Here is a 21,214-nt window from a genome sequence, read left to right on the forward strand (position 1 = left end):
AATGCTTGACAATTCTTCCTAATTTTTCCTAAAAATTTTTGCAAAGTCCAACCTAAGGCTTGCCTGGCGCAGCTTTAGGCCATTTCCTCTCAGCACTTAATTTGAAGAAAAGACCAAGACTCACCCTGCTGCAACTTGTTTTCAGGTAGTTATATAGAGAGCAATCAGGTTTCCCCTCAGCATTCTTTTCTCCAGGATAAAGACCCCCAGCTTTGTTAGCCTCTCCTCATAAGCCTTGTGTTGAAAATCTTTCACCAGGTTCATTTATTTTCTTTGGGATCAGTCCAGTATCTCAATATCTTTTTGGAGTGAGGGTTTCAAAACTGTACACACTGAATGACCACTAAGCAGGTCACTTTGTTATAGGAGGAGATTTGGTTCATCAAGCAGGACCTGCCTTTCATAGAAACATGCTGACAGGGTCCAATTAAAACGTTGGCATGCATGTGCCAACTGCAAGTAAAGAAAAGCACTGAAATATGACAGATGGCAGATGCAGTGGGAAACAGAAGAGCTTACCTTCACAAACTGGAACCTTCCCAGTCCATGTGCCATCAGACCTACAGGCTCTGTGCTCTGATCCTCCTGCCAAGAAGAAGCCAGGCTGACAAGTGTAAATCAATGTATAACCAAGTGATGGAAGATCCATTCCTGCAACATTAGCATGACTTGGTGTTTCTGGTTGTTTACAGTTGTGAGCTACAAAGAAAAGAGAACATATCCTTCTGTCGAAATGGCAAAAATATTTCTGCAAAGATTATATATGCCCATTCTGACAGTTCACTAACAAAGTAAAAAAATCAATAGAAATTATATATTGAATTCACATTATAAATTACAGTAATTTCACGAATACAAGCCGCACCAATTTGACCAAAATTTTGGTGGAAACCCGGAAGTGCGGCTAATATTCCGGGGCGGCTAATCTATTAACAAAATTCTAAAAGCTGCCAACACGGAAGTGAGAGCCCGCGGCAGCCCCAAGCCAAGCTGGAGCCCGGCCGGCCCCGGCAGAGGTGGGAAAGCCTGGCAGAGGCGGGGCCAGCAGTGTGGGGGCGGGCGGCAGAGCCTGAGCCAGCAGGGCGGGGCAGGGAGGGCGGCAGAGCCTGAGCCAGCATGGCGGGGGAGCCCGGGAGAACTGGGGCTAGCAGTGCAGGGGAGCATGGCAGAAGCAGGAAGGCCGGCGGGTGGGGCTGCCTGGCAGCGGGGGAAGCCCAGCAGAATCGGGGCCAGCAGCGTGGGGGAGCCCGGCGGTGCGGGGGCCTGCAGTGCCGGCCAGGGCGAGGAAACGCGGCGGCGGTGCAGACGGGAGGGGGCGGCCGGCGAGCCTGGTGGCGGCGGCGGCAGCCCTGCCGGCGGGGCGAGCGAAAGCGGCGCTCGCGAAGCGCCGCCGCCGCGAGCGAAGCGCCGCCGCCGCTCGCGGAAGCGCCGCCGCCGCTCGCGAAGCGCCGCCGCTCGCGGAAGCGCCGCCGCCACTCGCGAAGCGCCGCCGCTCGCGGAAGCGCCGCCGCCGCGAGCGAAGCGCCGCCGCCGCTCGCGGAAGCGCCGCCGCCGCGAGCGAAGCGCCGCCGCTCGCGGAAGCGCCGCCGCCACTCGCGAAGCGCCGCCGCCGTGAGCGAAGCGCCGCCGCCGCGAGCGAAAGCGCCGCCGCGAGCGAAAGCGCCGCGGGGCGGGCGCGGCGCTCGCGAGGCGCGGCGCTCGCGAGGCGCGGCGCAGGGCGAGCGAAAGCGGCAGCGGGGCGGGCGGCGAGCCCGGCGGCGGCAGCCCTGCCAGCTGGGCGAGCGAACGCGGCAGCGGGGCGGTGCTGACGGGAGAGGGGGGCCAGCGAGCCCGGCGGCGGCGGCAGCACCAGCCGGCCAGCCCCGCCGAGCCGTGGCGCTGAGCTGGGCCACCCGGCCCCGTCGGCAACCATGAGCGGGCCGAGCCTTCCTGGCCCCGCCCCGAGCCAGTAAAGCCCGCTATGCCGCGATCCTGTTACTAATTGGCCAATTTGTGAAAGCTGCGCACGGATTCTCGCGACGAACGAAAGTGCGGCTAATATTCGGGGTGCGGCTTATCTATTGACAAAGACAGCAACATTGTCGAGGCACCGGGGGTGCGGCTTATAATCCGTGCGGCTTGTATTCGTGAAACTACTGTACTATACAGTCTATAAAATATCACCATGAGTCTGTAAATACACTCTTAAACATGGACCTTTCAATTCCAAGGGACCAAGAACACACTTAAATGCACTTGCATGAACAAAATTAATTGTCTGCATATGAGAACAGAAACAGCACACATCATACCAGACTTAAAAGCAAATATTACTTATATCACATATGATATCTATGTAGCATTGTACAACAGTAAGTAAATGATCAGTTGGAAAACACTATGAAAGGTCAAGGAGAAATTGAAGGCAAGTTGCAAATATCAGAAAAATTAAATTACCATTTCTAATGTCATATGAAGAGTCTTATATATTTGACAATCACCAGAATGTGGGATTTATGTGTTATCTCAAAGACAGCATACCTCCAAGAGCAGAGTTCAGCTTTCAACACACTGAGCTACCGATCTGCTGTTTGCCTAAGATTAACTCTAGCACCAGCTGAAATAATAGTAATGCTGTTTCCTTCTGTGGATATGTTCTCCATTCACTGAAGTGATTCTATAGGGTCAGACCTTACAAGGTAAGACTATTTCCAGAAAAATATAGCTGATTAGTTGAACTAATAAGATTAACCATGATCTTAAATCTTCAGTAAATTATCATTATTTACCAAAGTGTAAAAGATCTATGAAATGAACTGCTGTTGTCTATATTCTAAGATTCTCTCTATTTCAGATTAGAAAATTTCCAATTGCAAACACTTTTTTCCACATCTTAAAATACCGTGACTCCTTGGCTGGGAAACAGTTCAAACTCTTTACTAGAATTGATTTTAATTATATGCTTTCCTGCATATTATAGAACAGGACTTCTGATATGTCCTATTCTCACCACCTCCTCTCTGAATTAGAAAGGCTGCACTCTCTTAGATAGAAATTGACTTTGGATAAAGGTCTGCATATTTTTTTTCTCTCTCTTTGTTTGTTTTTTTAATTTCATTGTTTATTATAGAAAAATTCACTCAACATTATATTTCTAGCTCCTGTAAACTAGTAATGCAAATTTCTGTAACTTTCAGTTAATAAAGTTGTATAGATTAACTTCATGACTATGTTACTGCAGCTAAATAATATAGATTAAAAAATTGAGAAGACAAAAAAAAAAATTCTTACGGATACATTCTGGCTGGATTCCACTCCACGTAAGATCAGGAAGGCAAGTTCTTGTTGTTGAACCATGGAGCAGGTGTCCTTTTTTACACTGAAATTGAACAACATTTCCTACCTGTTGAAAAGTAGAAAACACAGTAATATTGTTATGAGCAACTATCAGCTAGGATTTTTTTTTTCCTAAATTTGATCACTCCTTCACATAATACAGACTTGATAAGTTGTGATTCTCTTTCTGTGGAAAGTAAATTAATTTCACAGAAAAATTTGATATGAAATAAAACATAGCTTCGTTCTCTGTAGAATTACTCTCCCCCCAAAATTAGATACTCCATGGAAGAAAATCAAATCCTCATCTTCCATGGTCTCTCTAGTGTGTTGTCTGGGCCTGGGACAGTTGATGCTTGGAAACAAAGCTTATGGTGCCTTCTCCACTTTGGAACAAAGAAGACCCAGTTGGGCAAAATTGCCAGAAACAAGGGAAGTCATAAAACTGAAATGCATATTAGATTATGCTGGACTTTTGCTGAACTAGATCCCCCTTTGGGGAATGCTGGATATATTCATAGGTTATAATAAGAAATATTTGATTAGAATAGACAGAGCTGGTCAACAATACCGTCTTATGCTTCAGAAGGTTCCTATGATATTTTAATTTTGTTTTTCGATGAGAGGAGGTAAAGAATAACAGCCCTTTATACCACTTTGATAATAGAAACTGGAGCACAAGTACATTACAATTTACAACAGCAATTCATCTGAGATTAGCTCTTAATTATTACCCTTATTATGGGTATGTGTTGCATAAAAAGGAAAATAGAATTCTTACAGTTTCTGCACAAACATAAAATGGAATAACTTGTTCAGCATGTCCAGTCATGGTGAAATTGATGAAAATGCAAATAATTCATAGTTTCCACCAAAAGCGAGGAAATTAGATTAGAAGTACATCATTCAGAGAGTATTGCATTACATAGTGTGAGTGGTTAATTCAAATATTAAGGTGCATATATTGTATCTACTGTTCTGCAGTGACCTGCATTAATATATTTATTAACTCATGTTTAAACAAGAAGTTGAAAACTTTAAGCTATCTGTGACAGCACATTTATAGTTCTGGTTTGGGTTTGATTTTTTAATTATTTTGTTTAAATGCATAACACTTGATTCAGACTGATGCTTAAAGGTAAAAAGTGGATTCTTTCCTGATAGTTTATTACTGAGAAACAGCATTTCACTTCTACAAGTATTCATTTCAAACTTTATAGTACTATTCTATTTCAGTTCAAGTTTCTCATCAGAATGAAATTTAATAATAACACATGAACTACAGATAGTAGCTCATCAGCACAGGATGTGATTTAAAATTCGTCTCCCTTTATTTTGCTCTTTTCTGTGCTCACTGGAGTATGTAATTACTTTTAAAAGATTTTGAAGGAAATATACTAAATCACTTGCATGATTAAGCACAAAGTAGTAAAATACTACAAGTTTCAAAAATTGCACTAAGTAGCCATAGAAGTTTTTTTTCTTTTTGTGGTGAAGATCTTAGTTAAAACAATCAACATCAATATATTACTTTAGGAAAGTACAAGCCTTAAAAGAGATGTGCTCATATGACTACATCAGTGGACTAGGGAAGCACTACAGATATCATTTTTCTGGACTTCTGTAAAGCCGTTCACAAGAGTCCCCCGCAACATCTTTCTCTCTAAATTGGACAAAGATGGATTCAATCAGTGGACTGTTAGACTGGGTAGCAGACTGTTAGTCGGATAGGAAAGTGATTGGACAGTCATATCCAGAGGGCAGTGGTCAATGTCTCAGAATCCCAGTAGACATCAATGATCTTTGGTGCCCCACAGGCTTCAGTATTGGAGTCAGTGTTATTTAATATCTTCCTTAATGACACAGGTGAAGGTATTGAGTGCATCCTCAGCAAACTTGTAGATGACACCAAACTGAATGGTGTGGGTGACACATCTGAAGGATGGGATCCATCTAGAGGAACCTGGACAAGATTGAGATCATCCTGAGGTTTAGTAAGACCAAGTTCAAGGTGCTGCACTACGCATTATAGTAGGGGTGGGCTGGCATATGAACAGATCAAGAGCAGCCCTGCTGAGAAGGACTTGGGGATGTTGGTGGATGAGAGGGTGGACATGAGACAGTAATGTGCACTTGCAGCCCAAAAAGCCAATTATATCCAGGAATTAATCAAAAGCAGTGAGTGGAAGCAGGGCAAGGGAAGTGATTCTGACCCTCTACTCTGTTCTGGTGAAACCTCACCCAGAGTCCTGTGTCCCACTTTGGGTGTCTCACCACAACAAAACCACAGACTTATTGGAAGAAATCCAGAAGAGGGCCACCAAAATGTTATGAGGAATTCTCCTATGAAGAAAGGCTGAGAGAACTGTGTTTGTTAAGCCTGGGAGAAAGAAGGCCTCATTCTGACCTAACTGTGGCCTTCCAGTAACTGAAGGAAGCCTATAAGAGACATGGAGAGGAACAATTTACAGACACATGTAGTGATAGGATGATAGGATGTTGGGGATTGGGGCTCTAAACCAGTACATAGGACAAGGGGGAATAGATTCAAAAGACAGTAGGCTTAGACTAGATACTAGGAGGAGGTTCTTTTGTAAGGGTGGTGAGAGACTAGGAGAAATTGTCCAGAGAAGCTGTTGATGCCTCATTCCTGGCTCTGTTCAAGGCCAGGCTGGAGAGGGTTCTAAGCAACCTGGTCTACCAGAAGGTATCCCTAACCATAGAGGGGGGCTGAAACGATATTATCTTGAAGGTCTCTTTCAACCCAAACCATTCCATGATTTTATGGTTTCACAAGAAACACAACCACTATATATGTAAGCACCAAAGCAGCATCAAAAATGCAACACTTGCCCAAGAGATTAAGATGTTTAAGAAGTGCTGCCATGCTGTTCAAGAATATAAATAAATGAAAAAAAAATTCAAGTAATATTTAATAACAATATATTATATTAATTAATTACATAGGATCTGTATAGTAAACATTAAACAAACAAATGTAATTTTTAAAAGTTTTGTGGTCTACTTAGCAGTATTCTTTTGTCAGAGGCACCAGGTGGCGCTAAAATGCAGCGTTCTATGCTCCAAAAATTCCCAGGGCTAAGATGTTCAGATTTCTTCTCATTTTTATTCTACAGCTGAAGTAGAAGCAGTAGTACTCTGAGTAACAGTGCTTGCATCCCAATTAAAAAAAAAAAAAAAAAAAAAAAGTTTCATCATGTCTGTTCAATACCTGCCTTTCTGTAAGTGTCAGCTGCAGGTTGGATATTCAAAAAAATAACATAGTAATGTATAATAATTATCACAATAATAATTTATTATCCTTCTTATTTCTTACATCCCTTATAGGAATACAAGATACTTCTAACTCTTATGAGTTACTCCACAATCAATTTTTTTCTTACATTTCAATTCACCAAAGAACTTGAAGATACTTGAATAAATTTCTCCATCCCCAGCAATTTGTGCTAGAGAATTGAGAAACCAAGGGAATGCCAGTTATTTATCTTTAGTAACTTTTAACATCACACTGTAAGTGAATGAATACATAACTCATTCACTATAGCTGTAGTTTGGTAGCCCAATAATACATTATTGCCCTTGTAATGGTGTTTTGAGTTTTCAAGACTTCTGGGCAGAAGTTTGGCAGGTTTCCTTTGTCTGAAATAGTCTTGAGCTGCCTGGAGTTTTGTGTTTGTTTCAGTTTTCTTTTGTTTTGTTTCTAAACTTGCTTTAGTTGTAAAATTTCAGCTTCCTGTGTTCAAGTAGCTATGACCAGTTTTTATACCTTTCTTTATCTTTGTATAGTACCATATAAAGATAGGGTAACATGGATTTATATCCATATCAGAATAAAAAAAATCTAGTATGTGCAGAATGAGATATTTCCCACTAATGTGATGCAGTACAGAGAAATACAGGTCTGGTGTGGAATGACAGCAAAGCCCTTGACAAATGCAGACAACAGGATGCTGTGAATAAGACTACAGTGTGACTATGATAAAAGATGCAACACAGTCTTAGCACTGGAGATCCTGCTGCTGTGAAAAACTGACCCTTAATGACATACAGGCCTGGTCAGAATCAGGTTTCAGAGGAAAAAAAGAACTGTCTAACATAGGTGCAATGTACCTTATAGTATAGTTTGAAATATAATGTGTATAATAATGATCTGTGGTGTAAGAGGTGTAAAAGTGTGTTAGAAACATTACACATAACCCCAGATGAAACACGAATGACAGAGACTAAAAAATAAAAAAGTCATATTCGTGCGAGTGAAGCACTCCAGATTGTGACACTAACACACTGACACCAGAGACTTCAGGACAATGAGAAGCAGGAAAGTACATAGTGTCTGATAAGGCTTAAATTCATTTTTCATTGATGCAATGGTGGTGCCAACTGTGCTAATAGAGACAGCTATATTGTGGTAGTAGACTACTTCTCTTGGAACTTCATCCTACAATTCAATCAGCACTGAAATTTTTATAAGCATTACATTCACAGAAGAAGATTAACTGAACGGCTGTGCAACATCTGTAGATCAAGTTTTGTATAGAATTTCATAAAATAGAACCCAAGAGCTATCAGAGGGCTACCACTACTACATTGTGTCTATTTTCCTTTTTAAATTAAGACTACTCTTTGGCTCAATTTAAGTCTCAATATAAGGGAAGATAGCTGAATTTCTACAAAACATGTTGGAAAAGTATGAGAAGTAATAAATTGTATATATATGACTGACTGGTCTAAGCAGTTCTAAACTGTTTCTTCAATTCAGTAGTACCTTGTGTTGAAATAGTTTATTGTGAAAGTGCTATAAGCACTTTTCTATGTTTCTAGCAATATAGCTGAAGAAGTATTTCAAACCCTACAGTTTCTTTCCAAGGAGCGATTTATTTTCCAGATTACAGATGAAGGCAGTATTCACTAAGTTCTAAAGTTATTTTGTTTCCATTGTAACACACTTCTAAGGTAGATCTGTCAAATAAAAATGGCTCAGATGAAAGGTAAACATCCTAGAAGTATGTACTCTTAACAATTAAAGCAGATGATAGTACTTGTTTCCATGTCATGCCAGATATCCAAGTAGCACTAAACTGGTATTTTGATGTTATTTGAACACATAAGTAACTGATCTGCTTCTGCCTGAAGAATTTACTACTGAACAATAAAATCCATGCAAAATTCTGTTACCTCTTTTTCTACAAAGCTCTTATTTAATAGTTGAAACATCATTCAAATGTGACTTGATGATATTTGTGCTTTTGTTAGTGTAGATTCCAGGAGGTCAAGTTAAGCTATGCTTTTCAGTCAAGCCTAGAATTATCTTGTGTTTGCCTGAACTTTCAGTGCAATCAACGAGATAGGAAAACAGATAATCAAGAGTAGAGGAAAAAAACTGAATGAAATGATGGTGCTGTGGAAGCTCATAACTTGACATTAGTATTATGAAAAGCAAGTGTCAGTCAGTGATTTTTGTTCAATAAAAAAGAAGGTAGTACCATTTGATGAAAAGTATTTAAAACAAGATTCCACATATGAATACATGAATTCTAAGTGTAAAGCTACAGCTTGGTATTTTTTTATGAGACAGAGAAATAAATCTAAACCTGTAGAAGCCAATTAAGTTACCCTATTAGTTTAAATCTGAAGTATTTAAGAGAGTTAAAAGAAAACAAACAAAACCACAATCCAGACAAAACACAGAAACCCACATCTGAATTTTTAGACCAATTTAGAATGATTCTTTACCTTCCTGCTACAGATAGAAGCAAAAATCACTATTATCCCATTCACACAGGAAGTTAATTATAGCATAATATACATTAACTTACAATATTTTTGTGGTTTTAAAGGAGCCATAACATTATACAATGTATGATAATGCAGTATTTCTTTCTGGGATCTACAAACAATAACTTGTCTAAAACCAATCGTTTTCACAATTGTTTCCACCCAATCAAGAGCTTAGCTCAGTTTCATCTGTATTACTGATACATCTACCCTGTCATGTATCAACTAAGCAATCATACTTAGAGTAACCAGAAATTGCACATTTAGTTACTACATAAAATCAAATTCATCGTGTGAACATGAGAATAAGTTGCTGGCTGAGTAAGGAGTCTATAGCATATACATCTTAAATACTGGGCTCTAACCATATAACCTTTTACAATTTTTTTTTCTTGAGTTTACACGGTTGTTAACTCTGCCAGCACTTACACTTATTTTACAAATGATTTGCCAATTGACATTTTGCTTGATATTTTTACAGTTCCATGCTAGCTGTGAGTGATATTTTACTTACAACAACTACAGCACAAATGAGAGACTGAATTAGCTCCTTCAATGAAAGCTCATTAATATGTGAAACTGTGACAATAAAATTATAGAAAATGTTTAATAAATTATTTATTTGTTACATAGTTGAATAAAGAGTTGTCCTCTAGCATAAGGTATTATAACCAAAGCAAGGTAGCCTAAGGTCTGCCCCTGCTTATCCTATCTTGGCACAAAGCAGCACTTTTAGTCTCTAGAGAAAACTTAGACAATTTTATTATCACTTGCATATGATTGTGATCTTGCGCAATCTGAGAACTCAAATTGCTAAAAACCAAGCCTGAGTAGTACTGCTTAAAGGCCACCAAACAGATAAACCAAAGAAATTTTTGGCCATGAAACTGAAAATGCCTTTATCTACAATTTGCTTTTGAATACTAATTTCATTTTTAAATTTTGTTAAATTTCACTCAGCCCCTTCTTGCATCCCCGGCAAACTGCAGTTTTTATTCCCTTGCTACTAGATAGAGACCTCATACAACTGTGGAGTTGCTAGGTACTCTTCTGCTCATTCCTCTTCATGTGCCTGAAGCTTTCAGCCCTGACATCTAACACAGATGCCACAGGAGAGATTAGGCTCTTTCATTGTTCACAAGATTCCTAGCAAATTGTAAGGTACATTCTTGCATCTCCAAACCATTCACTCATGAAAACATCTCCCTGACATCAGTGTTTTGTGTGAATCAGTAGCTCAAAATAATTTTCAGTTTCACAATTCTTTTTCCAACAAAAACATATGTAAGCACTATTAGGCACAAGACAGCCTTGTATAAAATGTGATCAACAGTCTCCTGGGAGGCATCAGGCAGAACACTGAAAACAGGTCAAGGGAGGTGTTTCTTCCCCTCTGCTAGCTCCAGTGAGTCATAAGCGAGTGTTGTGTCCAGTGATGGGCTGACAAGTGCAAGAGAGATAAAGACAATGCTTCATTGAGTCCAGTGATGGGCCACAAAATTGATTAAGGGACTATAGCATCTGAAATACAAGGAGTAGTTGAAAGACCTGGGGTTATCCAGCTTGCAGAAAAACACCCTGGGGGTAGGACAAGGAACAGAAGCAGACTTTCCTTCAGTGGTGCCCAGACACAAGGAGAAGAAATAGGTATAAACCGAAACATTAAAAATTCTCTTTAAAACTAAGAAAAAAGTGATCATTTTCACTGTGTGGGTGATCAAATGGAACAGGATGCCCAGAAGCACTGTTGAGTCTCCATCCCTGCAAATATTCAAAACCACCTGGAGACAGCCCTCATAAACGTAGCTGACCCTGTTTTGAGAAGGGGGAGTGGACTAGAAATTCTCCTAACTGGTCTGTGACTCTGTAATTCATTTGTGGTTCCAAACAGATCTTCTCTCAGGAAAAAAGTCCTGGTTTTAGAGTTTGTATACACTAGCAATTTGGCACACATTTTTGAGGAGAAAAGGCCTATTTAATAAATTGTAGGGAGCACTTATATATTGAGGGAGATATTGAAAGCCTTCAAGGTGAAATCAAGCAGAACCTGATCACAAGTTTTTCATGTAGTGCATTGCTGACAGGGACATGGGATTAGTGTGTCCCTATAAGGATAAGGATAAGGATAAGGAAACACAGTAGCAAACAACTCTTACAGAAGCATCTCTGAACCTCTAATCAGATGTTTCTAGACTTTGAAGTAGTATAAAATATTTACATATGCAAGTTGATTAAAAAAAGCATACTCTACCTGATAGCCAAATGTGTTATTTTGTGACCCGTGCCTTGGGACTCCTGGATTTTCACATGCTGTGCGAGTAGGTTCTAAAAAAATTGCAATAAATTAAAGACAAAACAAATTACAGTATTTTAATTAAATACATGAATGTATGACAAAATTAACTTTGTTCAGCAACATGCAATAAGCCAATCACAAAGACAAAAATTAGGTTATTTGATTCTTAAAGAGTATAGAAGAACACGAAGATAATTCAAAATAATAAAATCCTAGATTGACTTAGCAAGAAGAGGAATAATAAAAATTGGAAGAAATTTCAACACATGTGCATGGTCATACCTATGCATCGAGGAGAAGAACCACTCCATGTTCCATCTGCTTGGCAAATTCTGGTGCTAGAGCCAACCAAAATAAAAGGAGGGTTGCAGCTGAAAGAGACTTCTGATTGATAGATGAAGCTTTTGCCTTCTCTTTTCCCTTGAGCAGGTACTCCAGGATCACCACAAAACTTTGCTGTGAAAAAAGACATTATAGAAATTGAATATGGTATTTATTAAAAAAACCTAAACCAACTCTTAGCTGAACTAAGTGAAGAAATTACTGCAAATATTGTATTTATTTTATTAAAAACAGATCAAATAGGGAAACATTTAATAGGAATTCAGAGAGACTAGACATAAAATATTTAGTTTGCCAGATTGTAGTAGTTCTGATGGTTGTTCAAAATGACTGCATAGTGTGCTTGGTCAGTACCTGACTCTTAATAAATCAAGTTGACAACTTATTTTATTAAAGTCCAAATATCCACGATTCACCCAGGCCCCAAACTACATCAATCTGCAAATCTTTAGAGACCAATCAAAGAGTGCATCAAACTTTCTTGTTGACCTTCTCTCCTCTCCTACTTTCTTGCCACCGACCCAGTGCTCAATATTTTTGTATGATTAAAGGATTTAGCAGATAGATTTTAGGAGTCACGGAGTCCTGTTTCTTCATCCTTCACTGAAAGGTAAGATTTGGTATGTATGTAAGTACACTACTTGAAATTTAGAACAGTTAACAATAAAGAAACACACAAAAAAGAAAACATAATAAAGAAACTTCTGTCACAATCTAAAAGTCAGATACTAATAAACTGTATTTAAACAGGATAAATTTCACTCATAAAAATCTGTTCTTAAATGGATATTTTTACTTATTATCACCTAAAGATTCCTTATGTCTCTAGCATGTCATAAAGTGAATGAGTAAATGCACTGCTAGTAAATTTAATGGCCTTCTTCTGCAGTATGAAGTATTGAATATTGTCAGAAGCTGGATTTTGAATAATTGACCCAGGAAATTAAATCAGCTATGTCAAACCTTGTGTCATCAGACTATATTATTCCTTGACACACCATGAATTCCAACACTGTGTAGTCTAATTTTAGATCAGACAGAAAACAGTGCAGTAATAATAATAACAATAATAACAACCCCTAACCTGTACATATTCAATAATGTTTCCAAATAGTCATGTTGTATAGACAGTGGAATTTTGTGCTCCATCTTTCTCATCTACAAACATAATTTAAATTACATCTCTCAAACTACAGTTTTCAAAATGCGTTTGTAATGTTTCTGTCTTTGTCACCCACATTTTAAGCTTTCCAAAGGACCTGCTCACATGAAATGTTGCTGCTCTTTGCTTCTTTCAACAGACACTGACTGGATGGGAAATCCATGCACACCCACACTGGTAAAGAAAAAGGGCTTAATCTGTAACATACCAGAAATGTATGCAATTTCATCACTTTGGTGGCAGGGAACTGTGTGCAGAATTCTGCATTCTGAAAAGATCTATGGATTGGAGACAGTGATACATAGTGTACACACAGTGCACTTAATTTGTGCATGACAGATCATGGTTGTTATGCTTTCACTAGAACATTCTGTGTCTTAATTTGAGAATACCTGAAACATAAATTTTTAACACAGGGACATGAAATTTTCTCCTAACAGTTCTTTGCACCGACAAAGTAACAACAACTCTGAAGGGAAAAACAATTCTCACATCCAAAAATGAGGTTTTGGTAAATTTATTAATTTATTTCTAAAACTAAGTAAATTCCGCCACTTAGTTGTCAGTCAAGCTGACCTAGTCATTTAATATCTACTGAATATCTTCCTCTTATATCAGCAAATATGGAAACCTGGCATCATGGCAAAACAAAGCAGTTTCCCTGTGATTCTAGAACAGGTGACTACAGAACAAAAGTTGCAGTGAGCTGGAAGTTTTATAAGTGCTTCCACTCTCAATGAAAATATTTTCCTAAGGACTCTGGGAGCCTTTAACAGAGCAGGACCATGGAGCTCTGGCACTGAGACTGAGGCTTGTTTCATTCTTAAACGAAATTTAACTGATTAACAGCACATTTCTTGTAAATGTATGATGGCAGAAGTGAGCACACCTGTCCGAGAAGTGCCCAGGTAGAGGAGATGCTCAGCCTAGTGGCTGAGATTCTTGAGGAGGCATTTGGGCTGAAGAGCATCAGACAAGGAGATTGACTTGTGGCATCGCATTCTACCATCCTTGGGATGAATATACCAGCCAACCATGACACAAGAAACAAAAGATCCCCTACCCTCTCACCACCAGGCAGAAGGAGGGGATCTAAGAGAGGAGGGGAAATGGAAGCAGGTTACAGCTTGTGGGGACAGTCAAATCCCTTCCCAGCCTGCCTCATCTTCCCTGGTGCCCAAATACAATGGGTACGAGGCCCTGGAACTAGATGGACTAACAACTTAAGATGCAGATGAAAGTTGTTCTAGAACTGGAGGGAATAACCAACCCACAGCACCATGACCACCTCTGTCAAACAAAAAGAGCAGTGGTTTTCATAGGTGAATCCCTGTAAGGGAATCCAAGAACCCAATATACCAACTGGACCTTACTCATAGGGAAGCCTGCTGCCTCTCTGGAGCCTGGGACATTACTAGTACAATCCTCTTTTTATTATCTGCAGTTCTTTATGTCCACAGCAGTGAGGCAGCAAAGAGAAATCCAAGAGTAACCAGAAGAGATTTCAGGCCTTAGCACAATTGTTTGAAGGATCAGGAGGACATCTTGAATTTTCTTCAATCCTTTCAGTATCAGGGAAGAATACTGAAAGGAACAGGCAGACCCAACTGATCAACAGATGGCTGTGATGATAGCGTCATCAGAGGAACTTTGGGGTTTTTGATCACATTATGGTCTATACAACACCAGATCAACTGCTATTCAATGGCAGTCAGAAACTGTCTCTTCTCAGAAAAGAAAAAATATTTTTGTGCAGAAATTAGAAGGGCTGATCAGTTTTAAACCACACTGGAAGAGGGAAAGGGACAAAAACAGGTTTATCTGTGATAAGCAATGGGAAGGCTTGCCAGAGTTTGAGTATTAGTGAGATCCTTCAGTCTTCTCCTTAAGGACCTAGAAGGCTTGACTCAGCCCTTGAAATATGACATCCTTGGCACAAGGAAAAGCTGGTGGGATCAGTCCTGTGACTGTTGGGCAGTATGAAGGGTGACACACTTTTCAGGAGGGATAGGCAGGGCAAGTGAGGCAGGGGGTGATGAGGCAGGGCAGAGGGGTTTGCTGTTTGCTGTGACTTGGCTTAGGAATGGTACTGCCCAATTCAGGGCCCCCCACTGAGACTCCCCAAAAGCACCCTTCTGTTCTCTTTCACTCCCCTATGTACTCCCCTCCCCTTTCCTGGGGCTGGGGCTGGAATTGCAGGAACAAAAGGTAGGGATCATGGGTTGAAAAAAGACCAATTTACTGGCAACAGCAATGAGATAAGAAAACAAACAGTAACAACAACAACATTAATTACAAAAATGTAAAAAAGAGAGGGTGATTCACTTGCAAAATATTTACTGCAGAGCCCATTCCAACCTACCACAGACATGTTTTTCTGACTGGAAGAACCAAGAATCCTTTCTCCCACTCCTGGCAGTGATGTGAGGTTTTATAGAGTAACACCTGGGACTTAGCCCTGCCCCCTCCCAGATACTGCTGGGATTTATTAATTAACCCTGTCCTGGCCAAAACCAGGACATTTTGGCGCATTAAGATCCTTTGGTAAGGATTAAGGGACACACAAACAAAGTGGAGTCTACTAGAGGGCACAAAGTCAGAATTTTAACACTGGTAAGTTATTCTTCAATAAACTAAGGCAGACCCCTAAATCAACTTCTGTTGTCTTTTTGGGGGACTTCAGCTTGCCAGATGCTAACTGTGAATACCACACAGCTGGAACAAACAGGTCCAGAAGATTCTTAAACCACCTGGACTCAAAAGTGTGTTTGCTGATAACACTAAATTGGGAGGACCTGTTGACTCACTTAAAGGCATCTGTGCTCTTTGGAAACACCCAGACAGATCAGAGGACTGGGCAATTGCCAGCAATATGAGCTTTAACAAGAACAAGTGCTGATTCTGCACCTAGGCTGGGACAACCCTGGATGTACATCCAGAATGGGAAAACACTGCTGGAGAGCAGCACTGCAGAAAGGGATTTGGGGGTCCTGGTCGATGTCAAGTTCCACAGGAGTCAGCAGTGCTCTGGCAGCCAGGAGGGCCAGCCCTGTCCTGGAGTGCATCAGGCACAGTCAGGCAAGGCAGGACAGGGGATTGTCCTCTCTGCTCTGAGCTGGGGCAGCCTCACCTCCAGTGCTGGGGGCAGCTTTGGGCACCACAATATAAGGATATAAAGCTATTAGAGAGTATGAAAAAGAGGGCAACAAAGACAGTGAAAGCCCTGGAGAGGAAGCCTCATAAGGGATTGTCTGAGGCCACTTGGTTTGTTCAGCCTAGAGGAGAAGAGACTGCAGCAAGATCTCATTGTGGTCTTCAGCTTCTTCACGAAGTGAGGTAAAACAACATGCAGTGATCTCTTCTGTGTGGTAACCAGGGACAAAACTCAAGGGAATGATATAAAAATGTGTCAGGGAGATTTAGGTTGTATATCAAGAAAAGGTCTTTCACCCAGAGGGTTGTTGCGCACTGGAACAAGCTCAGGGAAGTGGTCACAGCACCAAGCCTGTCAAGGTTTGAGAAACCTTTGGACAATGTTCTCAGGTACATGGGTACAGCTCTTTGGGTTGTTCTGTGCTGGGCCAGCAGTCAGACTTCGATGATCTTCATATGTCTCTTCCAATTCATTATATCCTGTGATAATTCTTCAATTCTAAGTTACATCTGCAGTTAGGAATTTTTGGCATACGTCTACATTTTTGTCATCTATTGCCAAGCTTATGAAACTAGCAGTCCTGTACTGAAATTACTGCATGAGTAATTAAGCAAACAAATTTACTGGGTCACAGATGACAAATACTCCACAAAGGACATGGTCATATTCCATTCTGAATAATTATTCTATGTCATAACTATATCTTGCATATATTCAGCTACAGGCTCTCTCTACAGAACCAAGCTAGGAACTAAATTTCTGATGTCAAGAACTGCTTATTGAGAATGACTTTCATCAGCTCCCCCTCATTTCTGCCAGATGGCAACTAGCTTAAGCTCTTTGACAAGCACTGGCTGCCAAATGTTTTCTCATGCAAGCCAATGGGTAACCATTGCACATCAACACCATTCAGTTAAGGTAATAGGCATGAAATAGCCTGAAATTCCCAGGCAACTGCATTCTGTGCTAAATACACTGTTTAAGAAGTTTAAAAGTAGAACCCAGTTTTTTAGTGTATACTGCAATATTGAGTATTCATACTTCAAAATCATGAATAGCTTGTGATATATAAAAAATTAATGAAGGACACCATATTTCAATAAAGAATAATGAAATATTTTTTCATAGCCTCTGATATTCACAGTATAGTGGACTCTAGAAGAGTTCTACCTAGATAATTTCTTCATGTTCTACCTCTGCTACACAGAATTTCAGCGGCAGTCAGAAACTTGTTGATGATATGAGAATGTAATTGGGGCAAAAAGGAAAAGAAAAGATGATCTATATTATATGCTTTCCTAGTACTGGGATATAGCCAAATACAGAAAATTTTTGACACAGTGAGATGAAAAATGAAAAAAAAAAAAGTAAATGAACAGAGAAGTGCATTTTGAAAAATTTAGCAAGCTACCTGGCAAGTGCAGTTACTTGGCAAGTTCAAATTAAATTTCAGAGACTGTAAAGCCAGGAATAAGATATCATCCTCTTCCAGTTAGACTCCTTTATGAAGACCATTGCAGAGTGGTATAATTATTCTACAAATAACTACAAAACCTCCTTCTTCACTGCAATCAATTGAATATCTCTCAGAAGAATGGCAATCACTTTTAATGAATGGGATTGGATACTGTAATGAAACTTGTAGCAAAAATCCATCAATTTTATTTATAGCTTTCAGATTAATAAAATTTACTGCATAAAATATATAGGTTAATTTACTGCAGGGTGAAAAATATTTAACTTTCACAGAATTACCTAGGTTCTAGTCAACATTACAGCCAGAAAAAAAAAAGGAAATAAAAGTTATTATAATGCAAGTTACCCTATCACGTGTGTAGCTCGATCTGAAAACCAAGACAGCACCCTTAATCTTGAATTGCCTTGGATTATGTTGTACACATTGCCTGTAATATTTTTTTTTTGCATCTGCATCTAAGGACTCTTGTATGCTCACATACAGATATTCCTATGACCTTCTCAAACTGCTACTAACATTAAAATTTTGGAAAATTTTAGAAATTTTTAGAAGGATTGTAATTATCCCGGGTTTGAAATTAATTGAGCCACTGTGGGAGGAAGGTAGAAAAAAAGTGAAACCTTTAAAGAGGAAAAAAACATTATCGTTGAACAGCAAAATACAGGCAGTAAGGTGAATACGTACGTAAACACTGAGGTACTTCACCACTCCATGTTCCATTCCCAACACAAGTCAAAACAGCAGGAAAAGAGAGTTCATATCCTGGAGAGCAGACATAGCTAATGCTAAATCCCCAGTCCAAGTTTGTTCCTTCCAACCTTCCATTAGAGATCTGCGGAGGAGTTGGGCAGGTAACAGCTGCAATAATATTAAAAATAATTAGGCACAGCTGCTGCAAATATCCCCGGTGTACACAATTACTAGAAGAACCATATGGGCTAATTTCACCTTTTTTTTTAGAGGACAATACAGTCAGGACATGCTATCTTTCTCACTGTATTCTTGCCATATTTCCTGAAGTTAGTATGTCTGGCTTCCTTCATTTAGGAGGCAGTTGGTGATTGATGAAGTGTCTTAAATAAACCAGGATGCTGCATCAAACCAACTAGGAAGACTACCTAAAAATCAGTATGGAAACTATGATGTGTATGACATTTAAGATATGTCTGGTAATCTACTACAATTTCTTTTTTTGTCTGTTATGAGAACATATAACCATATTTTTTTAGTGTGGCAATAATCAAATATTTTCTTCCTGTTGACCTGCTTAGGCATTTGTGAGATGGTAATGCTAGAGATGAATTTCCAGTACAACTGTTGCAAAATATTACTTGAAAGTCTAAGTACTACAGTTTGATTACTCTTTGCTTTTTTAGTAGTTCATCACCAAGCATCTGGTTGCGAGCAAGAGGGAAAAAATACAAGGATTTGCAATTCCTTGAAACTGTTAGTATTGCTACCTCTAAGAAGTATTTCAGTATATTTTGTAATTTGCAAGCCTCCTAAGAGAAAATAGAAACATCTTCTATTTGGTTGTAGGCAAGAGGACTGAAAAACAGTACAGGAGGGCAGTAGAAATAGAGATGCAACTGATGTGATGAAGATGAAAGTGTTATTCACTGGATAGTGGTGCAGTAACAGACAATTGCTAATCGAAAGCTTAAGGGGAAAAGGTATTAAAGAAATTAAATTAAATAAAACCTGAACCAAAAAGAGAAAGGATGAAATTTAGACCAAGTTGATAGAATGAATGAGACAGACAAGAGGGCAAACTGTGCTAACAAAAGAGAAAGAAAGCAAAAAGATCTAATACTATTTAATCTAGTAAAGCCAGTTGGGATAAATGAGAGATGTGGTGATTAAAAATTGAGCAGAAAACACACAGGTCACAACAACAGAGGAAATTAAATGCTGCACTCATAACCTTTAAACTAATGTTTAGAACAGCTGTCATCTTGTAGGCTTAAAAGAATTCAGTGGTACTAGGTGATGAGTAATATGTATTTGAATGCAACCTGCAGGGGGCTCACTATGTATCATTTCTCTATTCTTATTATTCTCTTCAGTGAGAGAATCTCAGTTATGTAGACCATAAAGATACTTGACAGTACCATTCATGGCTGCTTAAGAATACTAGTATCAAATAACCCTTTGCCAGCCAGTAAAGCAAATCTAGATTTTGGGGCCTTGATTTTGCTCCATAAAAGGACATGATAACTCATGCCACATTTCTATGATGTTTCAATAAAAGTAATTCAAAATAAGTGCTCTAAGCAGCAGAATTCTGTCTTCATTCTCGAAGAGCTTCACAAATAGTCCTTTTTAAAGGGTCTGTATATTTTAACTTCTAAATTGACTAATAAGGGAAGAAATACTGGCAAATAATTGAGAAAGAAGAAGTAGAAGAAAATAGATGTAACGTCAGAATTTTAAGGTGTGAAAAGCAAAACAAAGCAACACCCAGCAACAAGCCAGAATGCTTTTCTATTTTGGTCAGAGAGTTAGGCATAAATATGTACCACAACATTCTCAGTTTAAGAACTGCTAGTATATTACAAATGCAAGTCTGCAAAAAAGACAATGTTGGACTATTTGAATATTTAGTTGCAGATGAACATGCATCCTTTTCCAACTTGGCATAGCAGAGCAGTATTTATATCTTCTCTTTCAATGGCATGCTGACAATTATGCATTTGTTTTCTGCCCAGTTCATTTTCCAATTGTTTTTAACTAAACAGTACCAAAGGACCCTGGGACTTCATTCTGAAAGTAAAAGCTACTTGTTGCACATTTTATACTACTGTATATAATATATAATATATAATATATAATATATAATATATAATATATAATATATAATATATAATATATAATATATATCATATATCATATATTATATATTATATATTATATATTATATATTATATATTATATATTATATATTATATATTTTACATTATATTAATTATAGATTATTAATTACTGATTATTAATTATTTTAATTAGAGTATTAACTTTTCTAATGTACATATGCAAACTAAAGTAGAATGAAATTCTGAGAACACTATAGATAATACATAGGATTATTAATTAGCATTTGCACAAATGTGTATGACCCAAAAACCAGAAAGACTCAAACACTCAAAGTTAAAATTGACAGTAAAATTCTTTCTTTGTATGATTCTGCTTGAATCAGATCAAGAGTTAGATCTCCTGGCCACAGTTAGGTATCAGGTATCCTGTAGACCATAAGAATTTCAGGCTGAGACACTTCATCATAAATATGTGTTTTGTCTTATGATCTTCTAGCTGTTGACTTACAGCCACTCTTGGAGACCGACAGAGTCTTGGTCAATATGACCACTATGTCCATTCTTCATTTCTTAAAATAAATTTTTAATTGAAACTTGGACTAACTATGAGCACAGTGTAAGTAGTGGGGAAAAAGTGAAATGTCAAGAGGATTTCAATGTGTTCTTAAGAATGTGTCAGGAAAATAACTTTAAAATTGACTTTGTCAAATGTAAATTAAAATCAAACTGGACTTGGTAAAATATTAGGGGAACTGTGTTCAGCAAGAAAAATAATTGCAAATATGGTTGAGATTTGAAATTTTGACAAATTTTGAGATTTAGTTTGACAAATGAATTCATGGGGGGAAAATTAGTCTGC

At 38.8% G+C, this 21,214-nt stretch overlaps 1 protein-coding gene across 3 annotated transcripts in view; it reads right to left on the minus strand.

Annotated features, from left to right (window-relative positions):
• Window positions 1–21,214, minus strand: part of LOC116996510 (CUB and sushi domain-containing protein 3-like) — a 614,657-nt gene that overhangs the window by 16,099 nt on the left and 577,344 nt on the right. For all 3 annotated transcript variants that reach the window (XM_033060271.2, XM_033060262.2, XM_033060252.2), the window contains 5 exons: window positions 18,227–18,400; window positions 11,690–11,863; window positions 11,363–11,436; window positions 3,271–3,382; window positions 520–699 (listed from right to left, as the gene is read on the minus strand). In XM_033060271.2, coding sequence (XP_032916162.1) covers window positions 520–699; window positions 3,271–3,382; window positions 11,363–11,436; window positions 11,690–11,863; window positions 18,227–18,400 — 714 coding nt within the window. The remainder of the gene's footprint in view (window positions 1–519; window positions 700–3,270; window positions 3,383–11,362; window positions 11,437–11,689; window positions 11,864–18,226; window positions 18,401–21,214) is intronic.

The sequence above is a fragment of the Catharus ustulatus genome, chromosome 1 (assembly GCF_009819885.2).
Source record: "Catharus ustulatus isolate bCatUst1 chromosome 1, bCatUst1.pri.v2, whole genome shotgun sequence".
In the NCBI taxonomy this organism is placed as follows: Eukaryota; Metazoa; Chordata; class Aves; order Passeriformes; family Turdidae; genus Catharus; species Catharus ustulatus.